This window comes from Botrytis deweyae (assembly GCF_014898535.1).
Source record: "Botrytis deweyae strain B1 chromosome Unknown BDEW_050, whole genome shotgun sequence".
Lineage (NCBI taxonomy): Eukaryota > Fungi > Ascomycota > Leotiomycetes > Helotiales > Sclerotiniaceae > Botrytis > Botrytis deweyae.
The window spans coordinates 183,496-202,242 of NW_024066257.1; the positions used below are offsets into that span (position 1 = coordinate 183,496).

Here is an 18,747-nt window from a genome sequence, read left to right on the forward strand (position 1 = left end):
CCGCTCAAAATTCCGCATCAGCTGCTTTCGTTTAAGTATGATAGCATCATCCGAGCATCCAAGCAGTTTCCAATCGTTATAGTGTACTATTCGTCCGCCGTTGCGTAATGATATGCTGTTTATATCTCGGCACAGAGTGGGTTAGGAGCCAAGTAGTTGAATGCCACCAAATTGAATTGTCAAGTGTCTGTCCCCTCGAAACATTTGGAGATTTTTGGCAAAAATGAACAGAAAGGCAAAGGCAATCGGCAAGCTATATTTCTAACTCAGTATCAGAAACCCCTAGACCTCTGTGCTATTATCATCGGACGAGACAGATGCTTCTTCTCCAAATGAAACATCTCAATCGCCCCCAGCCTTTCTGCCAACAACATTGACCAACATCATACTTATGTAAGCACCCTTCTGTACCTCCTGAGCCGCCTGTCCATACTTTTCCAATACGTCTCTCGACCCTTCTCCTGCAATATTTACCAATTCTTTTATGCCATTCATATGCATTGAAGTCCATGCGCAGGCAATATCGGCCTCGGGTTCGAGAAGTCGATCATCCAGAACTGTTACTCCTCGTTCTTGGAAGATGGAGCTAAGTTGGCGTATCCACCTATCAAACTTTAGGATACAGTTCCGTAGAATACTGCTTAAAAGGGAGAAAGAAGATGGAAATAGTACTCAAAACTGGTGAATTTCTTCAAAGGAACTTCATACATCCATCTCGTCAACTCTTCAAGGTTGCTGGTTGATGAGTCCGGGGTAGCAGCTTTGCATGCCATCATGCTGAAATCCACTTCTTTCCACTGGATGTATCCACCTGGTCCTAAATGCGACAATGTCAGTTTACTTTTCACAGTATATCGCTCTTCAGGAAAGTAACGAACTTAGCAATGTCAACACATTGTCTAGAACGTATCTTGGATCTCCTCCAGGGATCACAACACAAAGAAGACTTATGTGGACCACATCATATTGGCCCCTCAATCTCTCCGGCACAAGTTTGAAGATATCCATAATATCCAGTTTGACATTTGGAGGGAGTAGTGCCGAATGAGGATATTGATTAGTTGAGATATCGAAACCGTCTAGTTGTGCGTTCGTCTTTGATCTTGCAAGCTCTTTTGCTAAGTCTATGAGCCAGATTCTCCAGCAACATTAACTTCGTACATATAGAATCTTCGACACACAAGAGCGCTTACCCTGTTCCACATGCTATGTCAGCAATCTTGATGTCTTGCTTGATTGGGATGCTGGGATGTAGAAGATGCCCGATTAGTCTTTGCCAGAGCCAATGCTGGAGATAGAGACTTCATCAGTCAGCGTGTGAGAGCAAAGTTGGAGTTTCAAGATTCAGACTAACCGGGAAGAACCCAGCGGACTTCGTTCAAGGACATGCTCTTCTTCAGCGGCTGAAGTCATCCTATCGTTCGTTGTTTTGGTAAAAGAAGATTTTGAGCAAGTGATAATCAACAAGCGAAGAAATGTGAGCAATCCTCTACCAGATTGAGCTGTCGATAAATGAATATTGATTTTGATGACTGGTCGTACACATGTGACACCCGAGATAGGCAAGTGCGTGTCCTTGCTTCCACAACGTAAGTCTCGAGCACAATACTACTTACTAATTGTGTTACACACTTCGATGTGTAGCAAGTAGTGCAATACCCACTATCAAAGTTGGGCCTTTTTTCTTTCATATTTAGCAGTCCAATTTTCAAATCTCTGTTCATGAGCTTCGTTCTGGGAGCTTTGGACAGGTATTGCAAAAGGAAAAGACCTAGGGCATGGAAATGCGTCGCCAAGCTTTCCTACGCCGCCACCAGCCACAGGTCAAAAGCATTTTATCCCAAGCGCAACTCGTAGACAATTGAATTCAGTTCTTATCGTTTCACTTCCGAATTCTATATCTTCCCTCTCTAGATGGCATAGCTAGGGTGTCACGAATCAGTGACGGTTCTGGCGCATCCGGAATGTATCCTTCTTCTTACCAAATACCGAGCTAAAATATCAATCGATTTCTCACACTGCACGTCGTTCTACTCAAAGAACTGACCATACTTCGGATTCAAAGTTGCACTTGAAACAATGTCATCATTTGCATTGTTCCATTGGGATGGCACTTGCTGCCCCCAGCTACACACTGTAAAAGCCAGATTCGCAAAAATCGTCAAATAAAAGGTTTTGAAAGGAATTTTTGCAATCTTGTACCAGTTGTCGTAGCTACCAACAACAGAAATGTCTTCTTGAGAGCAGATGAAACTGATAGCATTTTATCGAGATGAAAGCTCGACCTTGGAGGCATCTGAAAAGTCAAGAGATTGTGGTGCCTTTTGTGAGTGCAGTAAGCCCCTTGTTTCGTTAGGTAGACATCAGCGCTAGATGGAGAGTTGAAGGGTAGTTTGATCGGTTCTGGCTGTGACTTTGGTCACATGTTTCTTTTCAAACATGAATTTCTTACTCATCTCATGTGTCCTTATGTTCTTATATCCTCATTTATATACTCTAAATGAGCATTCTTTGCTACTGCTGCCTGCCAACAGTCAATTGGTTCTTCAATATTCTATCTGGAGGCCCTGTATATTTCTTTTGCTCCTACTTCTAGCACCTCATTCTGCATCATCTACTTCTGGTTCTTCCGATCAGACTCCGAATGGGGCAAGCATCGTTGGATACTTTGAGCGTTTAGCCTGTAAGATGGCACATTACGGAGGTTGACGATATAAGTATTATAAAACACATCAAAAAGCGATCAAGCTTTTTCTCATTTTTATTGTTTGGATTAATTATATCATTATATTAATTGAAAATTTATATAGTAAACTTTAGGTAATGAAAGTATTATAAATTTATTCTACTTCTAGCAAAATTACTCAAATTCATTGAAATTTATATTTTTCTTTTTAGAAATACTATTCTAAGCCTATTTAGAATCTATAGGAAGTTTTGAAAGTTTCAAAAGCTTCAAAATTATAAAAGTTGAAAAAGAGTTGAAAATTTGAATAAGAGGATTCAAAATTCGAAATTTTAGAAGGATAACTGAATATTTAATAAAATTAGTAAAAGCAGTATTGGAATTTCGTAAAACAGCAACTTTTATTAAAAATGGGGCTTACACGACTTACGCTGTCAACCTCTGTACAAACCGTTGCTATGGCGGTCAGTAGCTTTATTTCAGGCTGCGTGTCGTGCATGTCTGAAAGTACTTTCCTATATAGGTACGTTGATCGTCTGGTACCTAGGACCGACACGGGATTCGTTTTCTATATGCGTCAATGACATGTAATAGTGGAAAGTGGTAGAGACACTCCTTGCAGTGTTTTCCACCGGCAGGAATCCGGAATCGAACAACGTATCCATCAGATTCATACATCGTATGTTGATTGCGTTGGGTAAAAGGAATGAATGGAAATTTTCACTAGAGACAGTTCTTCCGACACCTTTTTCGGGTCAAGATGACATCACGAAGAGGGAAGATAGCTCATACTCGTACGATGTCACTTATCAATACGAGGGCGTGTCTTTGATGATTGCCGGACTAAAATTTAAGCGAATTTCCTCACCAAAATCATGCTTTATTCTATATATTTATAAATATATAATAATTCAAATATTTATTATAATACTTTAAAATTTGAAAAGTATAGAGAGATTTAATCAATAATTAATTTCATATTAAAATCATTAAATTTGGATTTGAATTGATAATAGAATTCTATATAGAAATTTGATTTTTAGAATAAACATTATTTCTTATAAAATTTTAAGCATAAAAATTCAATATAAATTTTGATTTAATTGAAAACTTCAATAAGAAAATTAAAACTATATTATTAAATTTTTAATAAAAATTTATTACTTTTATAAAATTTCAAATATATAATAATATTGATTGATTTAATATTGAATTTTAAAATAAATGAGTTTGAATGAATTTTGGTATAAAAAAGTGCTTGCGCACAAACCCGGCAATTATCAAAGACATGCCCTCGTATTTTGACCCCTGTTTGCATTAGAACCAAGGCACCTTCCAAACATGCAATTCGATATGATTCCTGGAACCTCAAAGCTCTTTCCCTACATGATTTCATGTGCGTGACGCTCACATGATCTGTCATCGCCAAATCTAGAATATTCCCCAGCCAATTCCGCTCTGCAGTGGATCTCCCCATCCTTGCTCCGACTTTCCCAGGATTTCATTCGACGGCCGCATCATCAAACTCTAAATTTACACACTTAGCGTGGGGGTCAGCAGATCTATTGTGGGGTACATAGTATGATGATCCTTGAGACCGAGGTTCTTTCCATCTCTCTCAACCAAAGTCACATTACCTTCCTCCAAATAGTGACTGTGATGTCCATCCACTCCACTCTTACGAATATTCCGCGTGCTCAACGGACGTGGGGTATCATATTTGTATAGGGAAAGTGGCCCCCGAGATATCCATCCATATTTGAGCTACAAATATTGGGAATTTGTTCGAGTAGTGCTGAATGATAATTTGTTGAGATGCTTTCGGATCAGACCTTTCACGGTGGCATATTTGTACGTAAGTGATGAATAAGATCTGGGATATGGATAGTTCCTATTTCAGTCTATCGAAGCTAATCAAGATTCACACTTACTCTTTTTCGTATTTAAAATGTTGTCCCTTCAATTTATCCATTCTCATCCTCACATTCTCTAGTCGACCATCAATTTAAAACTATACTCTCTCGCCATTGTGCAAGATCTCGAACTCTGAACACAATTGAAAAATGACTGCATCACACTCCTACACGAACGGCAATGGCTTTGCAAGTGGGCATCGTACATTGGTACCAGGAATCTATGTTCCTACTGTTGCATTCTTCCATCCAGAATCTGAAGAAGTCGACATCTCAGCAGTCGCCAAACACGCTTCCAGACTTGCCACTTCTGGAATTGCAGGCCTTGTTGTTCATGGCTCAAATGGAGAAGCAGTTCATCTCACACATTCCGAACGCTCGCTCATCACCTCAACTACACGCGAAGCTCTTGACAAAGCAGGTGCCTCGTCCATGCCCGTTATCGTAGGCTGTGGTACCCAATCAGTTAAGGAAACACTCGAATTGTGTAGAGAAGCTAAAGAGTCAGGTGGAGACTATGCAATTGTTCTTCCACCCAGTTATTACGCATCACTCTTAAACCCACAACTGATATTGGATTTCTTCACACAAGTTGCGGATGCAAGTCCAATCCCCATTATCATATACAACTATCCTGCCGTACAAGGAGGGCTTGATCTTAGTTCCGATGTCATACTTACACTTTCTGTCCATTCAAATATTGTGGGTGTAAAACTCACATGTGGAAATACCGGAAAGTTGGCACGAATCGCCGCATCTGCCAAACCATCCTTCCTTACCGCTGGCGGTTCTGCAGGTTTCATTTTGCAAACCATGGTAGTAGGAGGTGATGGAGTCATAGCTGGATTGGCAAATTTAGCACCAAAAGCTTGTGTAAAAGTCATGAAATTATTCAGAGAAGGAAAGCTAGAAGAGGCGAAAGAGCTGCAAGCAATTGTTGCAAGAGGAGATTGGGTGGCTATCAAGGGCGGTTTCGTTAGTGTGAAAGTTGCATTGGAGAAGTATTACGGATATGGTGGACTACCTAGGAAGCCATGTGCACTGCCTGAGAAGAAAGCATTGGCAGCAATGAATGAAGAGTTTTCAGAATTGCTTGAGTTAGAGAAAACTCTATAGTCCGATTGCGTTGAATGAATGGAATAGGAAACATTTTTAAAGCACTTTCGTTTCAAATAGCTTAATATGTGAAAGAACAACATCTTGACTTGTCTAGCGATTTGGTGAGAACACAGAACATCAAAATGCAAAGCACTAGAGCCCTTTCTCATATTATTTGAAATTCTACTATAGATTATATTCTTAAATTAAGCTTCCTTGTTACTTGCGAGCCTGTCGTCTTTAGATGATCATGAGCAAAATTCAAGTCACATACTCCCTGGAGGTTACCATCCAAGTTACCTCCTGGAGAAAAGATTGTCATTAATTAGGATATATAACGCCATATTCATTGAAAGCTCTACAAGATGTTTCAATCTTACGCCACTTTTGCCTTCGTATATTTAGAATATGGTAGTGTGGGGGTGCAAAGCCAGTTTCATAATTACATGACTACTTAGTTCGGATTATGGCGAGAATGTACAACTGAAGAGCAGCTTTGTAACCGAGTGGCAACTAGGTACGTAGTCGAATCTTGAGAAAACTATCGAGCGTCGTGAGTGTATTCGTTTACAGCGGATGAAAGAGCTAGAGACGTGGCAAAATGGTGAGAGGTGACCTGCCTGACCACCAAAGTTTTATCTTTTTCCTTCTGTTGTCGTCAAAAGAGTGATTGTCATGACTCGCACACTATCTACAGGCTCGATGATTCGAGCTGTTAAGAATACAGTCAGAAAAGTTTTGATAGTCTAAAGTATGCAACTCCGGCGCTATGAAAACCAGGTTAGTCCTCTTGTAGTTTACCATCTTGTGGTATGTGCATCTAGCGTCGGAGTTGCATACTTTCTGGTAGCACGAGTAATCTGGTAATGTGCCGGGATCCGCGATTAATAGCTAAAAAATACTGTTACATCTGGAAAGAACAAGCCTATTCTCTTCTAAGCCTAGTCGTGTTCGCCAACGCGGCAATATCGGGAATGCGAGTGATCCACTTTGTTAATTTTACCGATTGTTACTTCCGAGGTCACCCTCGGTTAGGCGAGTTTGTAGCTACAGATAAACTTGGTTATACCAAACTGAAATTTTCGATCAATCAAATCCGATATATCCATAATTCTGATATAAAAAATGGTGATCCAAGCTTCATAACCAAAATTTATATCCGATTTCAGCTTCAAACTCCAATATTTTCGAAAAATATTATGTAATTATAGTCAATCAAGTTTATTCATTCAAAATTCAGTTTATTCAGCTAAATCTATCACCAAAATTTATATCGGATTTGTGAAAAAAGTGTCTGGTATACCGGTTTTGCTCAAAAATCCGGTATTCTTATATAAAAAGTAATCAAATCAGGAAATTATTCCGGTATATCCAAGATTCCGGTATATCCCAGTCCGGTATAGCCAAGTTTTTCTGTATCGGGAAGGAGAGAAATATTGTTCGTATCTCGGTTAGTTTTATTGAATACGGAAGGTTCCAGGATACCCGCCTGTTGGGATTTGTGATGGGGATGACAATACGTACTAAGCTACGTTGATTCTAAAGATCCACTTCATCTCTTCTCCACCCCCACGCCCGGTTTGTTGACCTAGAGTGGGGGAGGTAATTGAGTTATTTACCTTGCTGGTTTATGTTACTGTATGTATTCCCGAGGTTTCATAAGCAAGCAATGTTTACCTAGGTACATAAGGACCTTGAGAGATATTCATCTGATGTTGATAACAGAGTAGTATTAGAATGTATGTATTTTCTTGGTACTCATAAGCTTACTATGAGTGCAGGTGGAGTTAGTTGATATCGAGACGAGATTCAGGTAAGAGGATAGAATCAGGGGCTCTCATAGACCTAGAAGTCGTTTGATAAGAGTACCTAATTGTAGTCCATACCTTCTTCTAGAATTATCACTTAGCAAAAACTCATGATTTCGGATCGGGCGGTTCTGAGTCTAGAAGTTCATACTAGGGAAGTGGCAGAGAGGAGATTTGGAAAGTGATAGATAGGAGCTGTTATATTACTCATGTTCTTTTCTGGATTCTTTGAGAAAGCCTCTCATGTACAACCAGTCAAGTAACAATTACATCTATCTCTGTATTTGAAAGATGCGTAAAAAGACACACGTCTCTTGGACAATTGTCGGGACGCTCCTTGTAAGTGGAAAGCTACAGGAGCTATAGATATACCAAAAAATGAGATTATGACTCTTGATTAGAAAATACCAGTTTAGTAATTTTCTAGATACTCATTTCAGAGTATTCATCAATTGGCCTCAAGATACTATAATCTGATCTACTCATTTTTTACTCGCCAAGTAGGTCAATCATTTTTAATTGTTTTGATTATAACGTTTTCATTATGGTAAACGTTTCTATCTTATTCATTAAAAGTCCTATGAATTGCTGTCTTAATCAGGGAACTTGGACGATGATTTTACTTCTTTGGGTGAGTATTGAGGCGTCCAGATTTTGACTAGATAAACGCATCACCTGGTGTATGAGTATTGTTTAAACTATACAATATATAGACCAATGCTTGACAATATATACTCGATAGAACAAAAAAGACTATTAATATGCAGTAAACTTTTTCGAGAGACTTCATTTGATTTTTTTTACCAAGAACTAGTCCGGTAGCACGTAGCGGACGAAAAAGAGCGCGTTTAGATAGGATTTCAATAGTAATACATAGTGTCTAAGTATCGATATTGACATAGGGAGTCACAGAGGCAAAGTCAAACAGTCTGAATCTAATTTAAAGACGAATAACCTCATAGGGTTTAGGTATATTCTATTTCGGTGTGTGTTTCATCTTGTGGTTTAAGGTCGCCTCTTCTCCTCGAGGGGCTTAGCGAGATCTCTGAAGGAATTCGAATGACCATGACGCACGGATTCTTGAAGATCCTCTCGAATGAGATTATGCGGAAGTTTAGAATCCAGATTTTGAAATTGTTTGCTCAATGGGAGGTTTCTATGAATCTCGCCATAAGAGAATTGATTTGAAAATTAGGGTTGGAATACGACGTAATGGGATAGATAGGTGATTAAAGAGTAGGGGATAGAATAGGATGTTATCAGATAGAATGAGATGGAAAGAAAGAATTCCCGATAACTCGCGAACCAACCTCAAATACATTTCATTCATTCCCACATAATGAACATGAAAACCAAACTCTGAAAAGTAGAAAATAGATGGAAGAGAACAGTTAACAGATTTTGGAACGTGATGTTATAAGTAGATAACAACCCATTTTGATCATTTACAAGAAAGAGAAAATGAAATATCGATCAGAGAAGAGTATTGTCTTTTGCTCTTCTCTTACATCTCCATATTATCTCCTCCTCTTGGACCTCTTCTCCTTTCAGTCCTTTGGTCTTATGATGTTTTTTTGACCGTAAGGGGAAATGGGTATTGGCCAAGAAGGTACTTAGATATCAAATACTGGTTACAGTATTTAGTTTACATTCAAATTCTCAAAGAAGTCTTACGATAAAAAGAAAAGACTCAAGCCATAAGTGAAATTGAATTATACTAATTGTCTTGTGATATCCAGCAATCTCTTTAATCACACAGGTAACTTTTTCTCAAATCGATGAAATGAAGATATGAAGATATGTCCAATAATCAGAAAGATTCGTTCCTGTCGTTCCCTTTCTCTCTTATTCTAAATGTTCCAAACCAGCCGGAGATAGAGAGAAACAAGGATTGTGAGCCTTCAAAGCGAACTTTTGAGAAGAGCAGAAGCCAGCGCATCTCCCACCGAATCATGCTCAGTCCTACCAGTTTCATCCTCCTGATCACCATATCCAGATTCCTACAAACCATCTCCAGCAGTAGAATTATAACCCTCCCAGTCAGAAGATCCGAGCAGCTCCAAATCATTATCATCGGATTCGCAGCTACAAACAAACTCATCCCCGGATAAAGACAATGCTTATTATGATCCGATATTGGGCAGCCCATTTTCTCGAAGCTTAAGAGCTGTACATGGGGAAGCTTCCAATCAGGATTATCTAGAACCCCTTCCTCTGGAAAATTAGCCATCAAAATTTGGAAGCTCATACCTTTCAACGAAAGATTCTTCCCATATAGGCTTCCACAACTCCCACCTTGCAAATGTCCAATCAACCTTTAGTCGTTGCGATGTTAGCTTTAAACCCCTGTAGTAACGAGCCGGCATAACATGATGAGGTAAGGAATCTTCAGAGTCATTATCACTGTCCTCGCTCGAACTTTGATCGCCTCCAACATTACCATCATCTGCAACCGTGAAATCATCATCGAGATGTCCGCCTGAACTTTCAAAGTGGCCTGAGGCTGTAGCAGCATCATCATCAATATTGCTGACACCCTCAAAGTCTGGCTCCTCCTCCTCCTCCTCCCCCTCCTCCTCAACCTTATCGGAACTTCCATAGATTTCAGTTTCATGAACAATATCGCCATCCTGTGGTTTCCTGTGCAAAACCCCTGTCCCGTCCCTGTGAGCCTTGTTGTCTCGCAAATCCTTGATATCTGATTTACGCAAGAAAAAGGTTACTACGTGAACATTTGTCAGTTGCTGAATTGAATATCTGATATAAGATTCGAGCCAGTGGTTCCACTCCAGGAACATGTTATCACCAAATTTGTATCCCTCCCTGACAAAGTTAAGCTTTTGATCTGGAAATTCGCCATCGTTGCCATTCCACCCCGAATCATCGAGTCTGAAGCAAATCTTCCGAAATATGAAGGGAGACACATAGGGACCTAAATAAGAACCGGTCGTGCAACGAAGATTAACCGATATGCCTATGATGATTTTCCAATCATAGACTACCACGGCCGTGTTACTTTTCGGTGTGCCTTCTTGACCGAATTTCAACATGCTAATGGAAGCCCTCCTGCTCTCTTACACACTACCCGTATATCTCGAAAGATAGCACTCAAATACTATCAGTCTTGCTTCTCGTCTTTTCTGGAACGGCCTATTTACTACCATCCCGAGAAAGATCTTGTTTATATCAATCGATTGAACAATGCGATGAGGGATATCACTTATAGAAAGAATCCTTTTGGATGGGCATCGGAGGAGGATAAAAGGCGCATTACCCACTTGGCGTTCAATTATGAAGATTCTCTCTTCTTCTATTGATTGAACGGTATGCATTGATGGCGTCGTAGTTTCTTGATTTGACTTATCCATTGAGATTGTAAAATTTGTTCGATAGTTTTGCGCATAAATTAATAGAAGATTTCTCTTACAAAGATTGGAAACGAATAGAACACGTATAGAAAATGTGTAAAGTGCAAAATCTTCTTTCAAGATATAACGAAGCTAAAAGTCTCGTTCGTCATGTATGAGAGCTTGGCAGGCTAGAGAAAAGATCGACCACTACTTTCGTGGGATAATACCATGAACTTTTCCCTCAACTCCTACTTGTCATCTAAACTCATATGGAATGGTGAAAGTAGGTGCATTTATCAAAAGAAGAAGAATAGAACAACTGCAAATGGCCAAGAATTTTGAACAAGTTCCAGATTAACCCCAAAATTCAACAGGTCTGACTTGATGGTAATGATACAACCAAGAACGTAGGATGTTTTAGTACTTCATTTTAGGACATGTGTTCAAACGTGATCTTTGAATCTGATGAATTCTTTACTGATATTGAATATGCCTTTTTAGAATGTGTGCATTACACATAGAATCTGGAACTTAAAAATCTAAAGGATCTCTAAGGATTCTCGAAGTGACAGAGAAGCTTGTTTGGAAGGGGAGAGTCTCCTTCGATCATATGATTAAGCATTAGCTTCGATTCTATAATAAGGCTCAACTATACCCAATCAGAAACCTTCAACTACTGTTCATCAAAATGCTCAAGCTTGAATGACTTCACAGGATTTAGAACTCAATCTGACTTTCGATGTTGTGGACCACGTCCTCAAACTCTTTTACTGCTGCTCTTGGCTCGTCATGCTAGAATGGCGTTTCAGACAAACTCCCTTGAACCCAATCCATTGTGGAAACCAGCATCATATTCAAAGACTAGATTATACATAGCAGCAATCGAGTCTATCCAAATATCAAAAACTCTATCAATCTTAAAACAACAAAGCAGATCGATTGAATTCGAGTTGAGTAGTTTCAATACGCAACCGTATATAACAATCATCACCTACCCTAACAGCCCGCGGAGCCACCCCGCAAACAAAAACAATAAAAATTGAAAAGTGGAAAACTCCATGGTGTACTACTCTGACTCTAAAAGATCGAGTACTTACTTCGTCTTCCAAGTCCCCAGTCTGTTGCAGAATCATACATATACGATGTGCAGATCCGCAGGAACTCCTCGAGAGGAAAAAAAAACCATTCAAACCATCGATACACATCACAGCACATACCTATATCGCAGATGACACCCATGAATCACTCAGAAGAGAAAAGAAAATAATTTTATAATCTCAAACAAAAATCTCGCGTACACTCAAACTCCTATTTTGTAAGGAAGCAAGCTATATCCATATTCGCCATTAATATTAGAGGTATCGTATCATATCCATATATCATCTTCCATTTCATACCCTGTTTAATTCGCCATCCCATCCCGTCCCAAAGAATTCATCGCCACCTGGCCCTCATCCTGATTTTCATTCTCATACTCATACTCACAAGATCAAAGCAACAGCTCCCACCATGCCCATAATTCCTGCAACTCCAATCCCCACCCCCGATCTTCCCACACCACTATTCCCAGTCGCACTAGCCGTCGTACTTGCACTTAACGCAGAAGCACTAGCACTCGCCACAACTGTCGTAACCGTAGCCACGACCTCACTGACCGTACTCGCCGCCCGCGTACTAGCACTTCTCGTCGTTCCTGAGATAGTGGTCTCCGTAGTCTCTATTTGAACTTCCGTGCTAACAAATTTATTTCCCCCAATTGAAGTTGTAATTGTCGTCGAGACTGAAATCGTCTGCTGAGAAATGCTTTCCGAAACAGTAGTCGCGGGAATCGTAGTAGCAGGAATAGTACTGGCAGGAAGCGTCGTCGTGTAAGTAACTGTAACTCCACCTAAAACCGATGCGGGAATAGCGCTACCTACTCCACTAGCAGTGAATTGGGATGGCATAGGGAGGGTAGCGGTATTGGGCTTGGCGGCGCTGTTGCTACTGTAGATATTTCCTGTTGTTCCATCTTTATCTGTATAATCTCCCGATTCCAAATTGGCGGTAGCACCCGAAGAAGAACTATATGACCCTCCTACTACAGTTCCATAACTGTCATCTGGAAGATAATAATTGGTTGTGAATTGATCGTAGCAAAAAGGGATGTTTAAAGAGTGCATGGTGAGACATGTTAAAGAAGAAACGCAGCATAATGAAGCCGAGTCGCGTTTCTTGATAATATGCTCTGAGGATGAAGAAAGCGATCGTTTGCTTGCAGGTAGAGAGGAGAGAACGATATCTTGGAATAGATTCACGAAATCTGGATCGCCGATTTGTGGGGTAGTGGCAGTAGTCGCCCCAGCCGGAGAACAAAGGGTGTATCCTTGTTGACACTCACCGCGAGACTTGAGAGCGGATGCTGTCGCCAATGCTGCAGGCGCAATAAATGCGATCAGAAGTTGATGGCGCATCTTGTTTGTATGTATAAGTCGTCGTGATTAGGGGTGTATCAAATATATGATGTACAACCTGAGGTTTGTATGTATGTACTGGGGTTGGAGTAGATATTAAAGTAAATAATTTGAAGTAGAAGGAAACCACCTTGATCCGGAAAGCGAAGTGTTACCTGCAAGCAATACAATCAAGGAATATTAAAAAGAGTGGGATAGATTGCAAATTGCTGACAAGAGCAATAACGAACGATTGACAGTGAATGTTCTCGCCGACACGTCTGAATTTCCTTCACAATATACAAATGTGCAATGCGACAATGTTTAAAGAGAACAGAAACACAGAAGTATTCGATTCAAGAAAAGAGAGATAGAATTTTCCGTCAACCAACAGGAAGAAAGCAAGGAGAGTAAAATACTTGTTGGCTGCTCGGGTTGGACAATACCGTGAACTCACTGAATCAAGGATGGCTAGTATAGATAGTACTTGCATGATCGGGACACGAGACCCGTTCGGCGTTCATAGGCCGTCGATTTGCTTGTGCCTTGCAGAGGGTCTTGCATTGTGCAGATGGATGGAATTTGTATGGACGAGAGGAAAGAAGAGGAAAAAAAAGAAAGTCAATATTCACGGTCACATTGTTGAGGGTTTCACTTAGTTGGTTGGATGGTGGATGATGTTGATTTGCTTAGTCATGTGAGGTTAGCTTGCGTTAATTAGGTAAGGTTAACTAGTGGATTAAGGTTATTTTAAGGCTCGAGGTCTAAATAATTGTGAATTCAAAGCGCTTCACAAGCGTCGGATATTTGTTGATTACTACTCGCACCTCCTCGGTAGGTACCAGGTCGGTAGATACATCGGAAAGTATTTGGCGATATCTAATGAGTACTACCTACCAAGATCTAATTATACAATCTCCTTCAATCGAATCTCAACTATTCGCTTCCTCTTATCAATGAAGTATCTTATCAAAGTATGAAGTATCTTATATCTTATTAAAGTATGAACTATAACCTCATCAACCCTCCTCCTCATCACCTCAAACCAACATCCCACCAAAGCAAGCCCCGATTGACCCACAACCGACTCATCTGGCCCCAGCACTCACTATCCACCCCTCCTTCTGCTTCTCATCGTCTATGGCCGTTTTATCCGTTGCACGTCAATCATCAAAGTGTCTGAGCATTATTGAAAGTCGGAGCGCAACCATTATCAATCTTTCTTGCAATCTAGACAGTTCTGTGAGGACCTCGGGAATGTTCATTGTCTGACCGCACCGCCACAGAACAGCCATCTGCTCGCCGAATAATTCCCTTTCGGGTATTGCTGCACCGGGAACCTCTTCAAGAGAATTGGGAAGTGATGTCAAAATGTAAATGTAAGAAAGAAAGGTCTAGGGAGTCCGTTTCTAGCTTCGTTGATTTCTAACGTTTGCTATCTCATTCTTGTGCCCCCTACCCCCCTCTGCCAAGTCAATCCAATGTCAAAAGCTTACTCAGTTGATCCCTAACACTTCGTGCTCCCATCAATCATGAAAATAAAAGTTATAAAACAAGAAAGCGTGGGTATACATAAGTCTCATCTATTCTTATAATCTTCGTTGCTCGTCACTTCTTTCTCTTCTTTATTCATCCACTGCCCCTCCATATCTATATCCGTTTCCCCAACTCCGCTCACTCTTTCTCACAATGCTACCACCGCCAAACTCCCTTATCTCATTCAATCATTCCACAACAATAGGTAATATCCTCAGGCTAAATCCAATTACACAATAAGCTCCCCAGTCCGCTCCAATAGATTTTCTTTACTTGAATCTCCACTAGGGTTTATTCATTTATTTCTGTCCTGAGAAAAACCATGAACTTCTCTTTGTGTTCCCGGTGCTTCCTGTGTCCGAGTTTTGCAAGTTTCCGATGATTGGAATTTGCGCATCACCACCACCGCCTCTCAGTGGTTTGGCAATTCGGCTTCCGGCGCCACCAAAGCTAAATCCACCCGTAGGTGAGCCTAGTCCACGGGTACTGCCTGCCTTGGCAGCTTCGAGACGTTCTTTTACCGCTGAAAGTTGAGCTTCAAATCTAAAGTAATTGTTAGTAATGCTATTGATGTACAACTGAAAGCAATCGGAAAGGAAGGCGGAAGTAAAGAGGGAATTCGAACCTGTGACTGGCAGTAGTCAATTTCTCTTGAGAATCTTGTAACAGACTCTCCAAACTCTGAATCCGTTCATTCCTTGCAATCAACTTCCTCTCAGCAATCGCAACTTCCTTCTTCAAGCTGCCATTTTGTTCAACCAATTGTCTCTGAACATGAGTCAATTGCTCTAGATTTCTTTCCAAGAAAGCCATCTTCTTCTGTTGAGCTCTGTTGTTAGACGAACGAAGAACGTTGTTATATTGTTCGCGAGTCTCATCGAGGGAGATTTCTAGTTCAACAACTCGTTCACAACGATTTTGCAAGTCCCGCATCAAACTCTTCTTCATCACGTCGAATTCGGCGATCTGTTGTTGAACAGTCTTGCCGCTTGCTGAGCCTGGTGCTGTACCATTGGATGAACTGCCTGACTTGACTCTTTGTTGCAAGTCTTCATTTACAGCCTTGAACTTCTCAATCTCAGCCGACTTTTGAGCGACCTCCTTCTTGAGGTCTTCCACCAATTCGACCTTGATGTCTTGATTGTTGGAGTATGCCTTCTCTAGACGCTCCTTGATCTCAGCAACATCCCCTTCGCCTAGGTTGCGTTCGAGAAGGTCTTCGTATTCTTGCTCGAGGACTTGAAGACGTTGTTCTAACTCTTCTCGGCGCTTGACATTGGCATCATTCGATGATGAACCGAACATTGAAAGTTCTGCCTGTCGAACAATACCCTGAGTCTCGACAAGTTTTGCCTTCAATTCTTCAAACTCATCAGGGGGAATGGCTTCCCCGGCAGAGCTTTGCTCATGTAGAGAATCAATATGATCAATGACCTTCTTGATGGTCGCTTCGTTCTCACTGAAAATATCTCCGCCAAGATCAAATCCAGCCATCATTTGTGCCATCTTCTCAGCCTTTCTCTTCTCCTTCTCATCCAAGGCAGCAGTCGATTCTTTGGCGCTCATTTTTACATTAAGCAATTGCTGCTTGAGTTCGTCGAGCTCTGCGGTCAGTTCGGCGTTGGCTTCTTTCAAACTGTCCATGGTAATTTGTGCCTCTTTACTCTCGAATGCTAATCGCTCAAGTTGCATCTTAAATTCGTTTGCTTCACTAGTAAGTTTCTCATTATCCTTGTTGACCTTTGTATCCCGCTCCTTTAGATATGTGAGTTCCTCTTTGGTGTCTCGCAAGGTCTTCTCTGCAGCCGCAATTTGAGTTTCCTTTTCCGTTATCTGATCTTGAAGTTCATTTTCACGTCGTAGAAATTCTTCTCTCTCGTCCTTGTCTATTGGTAGACCTGGAGTGGCGGACCTTTCTGTCAACGGTGTCTCTGCACGACTTTCTGTTGCGAGACGTGAGGGTGTAGATGGCCGGGGTGTTTGAGCTGCTGCTGCTTTTGTCCCACTGACGCCTGCGAGAGGGGGTGCCCATTGCTCCTTTGGTACAGATTCTCCCTTACGCCAAAGTTGAACTTCTCCTTCAAGTGTAGAAACATAGGTTTCGAAAGTAGTAACTTGAGATTGAGCCTTTCTAAGTAAGGCTTTGAGTTCCGCTGGACTGAGTTCTGCGTTGACCTTGGCCTTATTCTTGATTGCCTTTGCTCGCATACCGAATCTCAAGGTACTCAGGGTTTCTTCGGCATTGTAACTACTGGGTGAGCAGTTGATAATGAGTGTTGTCCTACTATTTCCTCCTAAACTCTCTTGTAGAATTCTGGTAAGTTTCGAGTCTCGATAAGGAATATGCGATGATTTGCCGTCTGTCAGATTGTTGATAACCATACCAAGAGCACTCAAACTCTTGTTGATCTTCTTTGCCTCCTCCAACGTTTGTCCACTGGCACCAGTCTTTCCGACCTTTTCACTACCAGCCAAATCGACCAAGAAAAGCTGACCGCTCTTTGCCGACCCGGTTTCAACGTTCTTTTGTGTGATCGTTATAACGAATATAGAATGTGATCGAGAAGACTCTGCGTTCATGTTGGTCGAAGCTACCACTCTTGCATCCCCTCCTCTTTTCAAAACTTCGTAGACTTCTTGAACACTTGAAACATAAACCTCTAATAAACCTTTCACGTAAACGCCTCTATTCTTTTCTTCGTGGATTGGCAGATTGTCGTTCTGCGGCTGTAGCAAATCTCTAATGCGTTCCATGTAGATTTCCATGTAGCTGACTCTCACTGTATACTCGATCGTCCCTGGACTGGACAGAATGCTGGCGAATATTTGCTCCACAATTCTGGGAATAACACCTCTACCATCATCATTGTCAAGGTTTGTTCCCATCATAGTATACGACTTTCCCGCTCCTGTTTGACCATATGCAAAGACCGTTCCATTATAACCGTTGAGAATATCGTCCACAGTGGGCTTGATAGAGAAGTCGAAAATATCTTTCTGCCGTGAGCTCATGCCAAAGACACGATCGAATGTGAAAGAACCAGCCGCTCCATTTGACTATCTCTGAGGTCAGTAGAGTACCGTATCTTCAAAGAGTTAAGTTTCACAAGACACATACATCAAGAGCGCAGGTATCATCAGCCTCGAATTTTACAACTGGTTGAGCACCCTGCTCATTCTCAATGCGATTCTGCGGCCTAAACCGACAGACAACCTTAATAGAGTTCGACATGATCGCGAGATGGTTGCTATCCCGGAACGACCATATGTACAAGAGTCGAACTCAGAATTTATGTTGTCGTTGCAGTTTCAAAGAACGTTGTATTTGAGTACTGCTTTGTGGTCAGTGGTTGATAAGGGGAGGATGTTGACACACAATCGCGCTAAAGATCTTCGCGTAGCAATTCCCAAGGCCAATGCAATGTCGGAAGAAATAAATTTGTGTCAATGCAATGCGACCATACAGAAAAGGTTGTACGGTAATGACTAGGGATATGCTTGTATGAGGAGTAATATCAATGAGTTGTTATGATTGTCAAACAGTACCAGTAAGAATACTTTTTGTACGGTGTGATGAATCCAGAAAAGCAAAAGAAAATTACTAAGTAGATCCGTGATTCATTTTTAATCGATTGTGCTGTGTTACCATAGGTACCGTGTGGCATGTATGTACATTATCTACGATAGGTAAAAGCAGGTTGTCTGAACAAAACGATATGCTTCAGAAATATCGAACAGTGCTGTGTGAGATGCACCATGGTAGAGAAAATCTTGTCCTATTGACTAACTCTTCGAGAAAATAACCATATAAACATATTGTGAAGGGAAACTCCATGATAGATGCCCTTTCGAAAACTCCATAACCCCGCCATGTCATCATTAAAAGAGGCGTAACGTAAATATGACCAGGTAAAGTATCACGTT

The 18,747-nt window shown here is 41.0% G+C and overlaps 5 protein-coding genes across 5 annotated transcripts; 1 reads left to right on the forward strand and 4 right to left on the reverse strand.

Moving 5' to 3' along the window:
* Window positions 1–34: 34 nt before the first annotated feature.
* Window positions 35–2,293, reverse strand: EAE98_011604 (uncharacterized protein). The gene is made up of 6 exons (XM_038959226.1): window positions 1,983–2,293; window positions 1,355–1,923; window positions 1,194–1,301; window positions 879–1,138; window positions 673–817; window positions 35–604 (listed from the first exon to the last, which is right to left on the reverse strand). The coding sequence occupies exons 2-6, from the start codon at window positions 1,411–1,413 to the stop codon at window positions 343–345; spliced, it is 834 nt and encodes a 277-aa protein (XP_038804438.1). The 5' UTR covers window positions 1,414–1,923; window positions 1,983–2,293; the 3' UTR covers window positions 35–342.
* A 2,456-nt stretch (window positions 2,294–4,749) lies between these two features.
* Window positions 4,750–5,715, forward strand: EAE98_011605 (uncharacterized protein; the record flags this gene model as incomplete). Its single annotated transcript, XM_038959227.1, has 1 exon — window positions 4,750–5,715. The coding sequence occupies one exon, from the start codon at window positions 4,750–4,752 to the stop codon at window positions 5,713–5,715; it is 966 nt and encodes a 321-aa protein (XP_038804439.1).
* A 4,012-nt stretch (window positions 5,716–9,727) lies between these two features.
* On the reverse strand, window positions 9,728–10,555 carry EAE98_011606 (uncharacterized protein; the record flags this gene model as incomplete). The annotated part of the gene is made up of 1 exon (XM_038959228.1): window positions 9,728–10,555. One exon carries the CDS (start codon window positions 10,553–10,555, stop codon window positions 9,728–9,730), a length of 828 nt encoding a protein of 275 aa, XP_038804440.1.
* A 1,781-nt stretch (window positions 10,556–12,336) lies between these two features.
* Window positions 12,337–13,308, reverse strand: EAE98_011607 (uncharacterized protein; the record flags this gene model as incomplete). The annotated part of the gene is made up of 1 exon (XM_038959229.1): window positions 12,337–13,308. The coding sequence occupies one exon, from the start codon at window positions 13,306–13,308 to the stop codon at window positions 12,337–12,339; it is 972 nt and encodes a 323-aa protein (XP_038804441.1).
* A 1,814-nt stretch (window positions 13,309–15,122) lies between these two features.
* Window positions 15,123–18,055, reverse strand: EAE98_011608 (uncharacterized protein; the record flags this gene model as incomplete). Its single annotated transcript, XM_038959230.1, has 3 exons — window positions 15,123–15,366; window positions 15,449–17,880; window positions 17,942–18,055. 3 exons carry the CDS (start codon window positions 18,053–18,055, stop codon window positions 15,123–15,125), a joined length of 2,790 nt encoding a protein of 929 aa, XP_038804442.1.
* Between the last annotated feature and the right edge of the window lie 692 nt (window positions 18,056–18,747).

Excerpts from the sequence above, each read along its gene's own strand:
- EAE98_011604 (XM_038959226.1), bottom strand. The coding sequence starts at position 1,413 with ATGACTTCAGCCGCTGAAGAAGAGCATGTCCTTGAACGAAGTCCGCTG. Across the intron at positions 1,139-1,193 it reads GACATAGCATGTGGAACAGG|AATCTGGCTCATAGACTTAG; the intron begins GTAAGCGCTCTT and ends ATGTTGCTGGAG. Across the intron at positions 818-878 it reads CAATGTGTTGACATTGCTAA|GACCAGGTGGATACATCCAG; the intron begins GTTCGTTACTTT and ends TGTCGCATTTAG.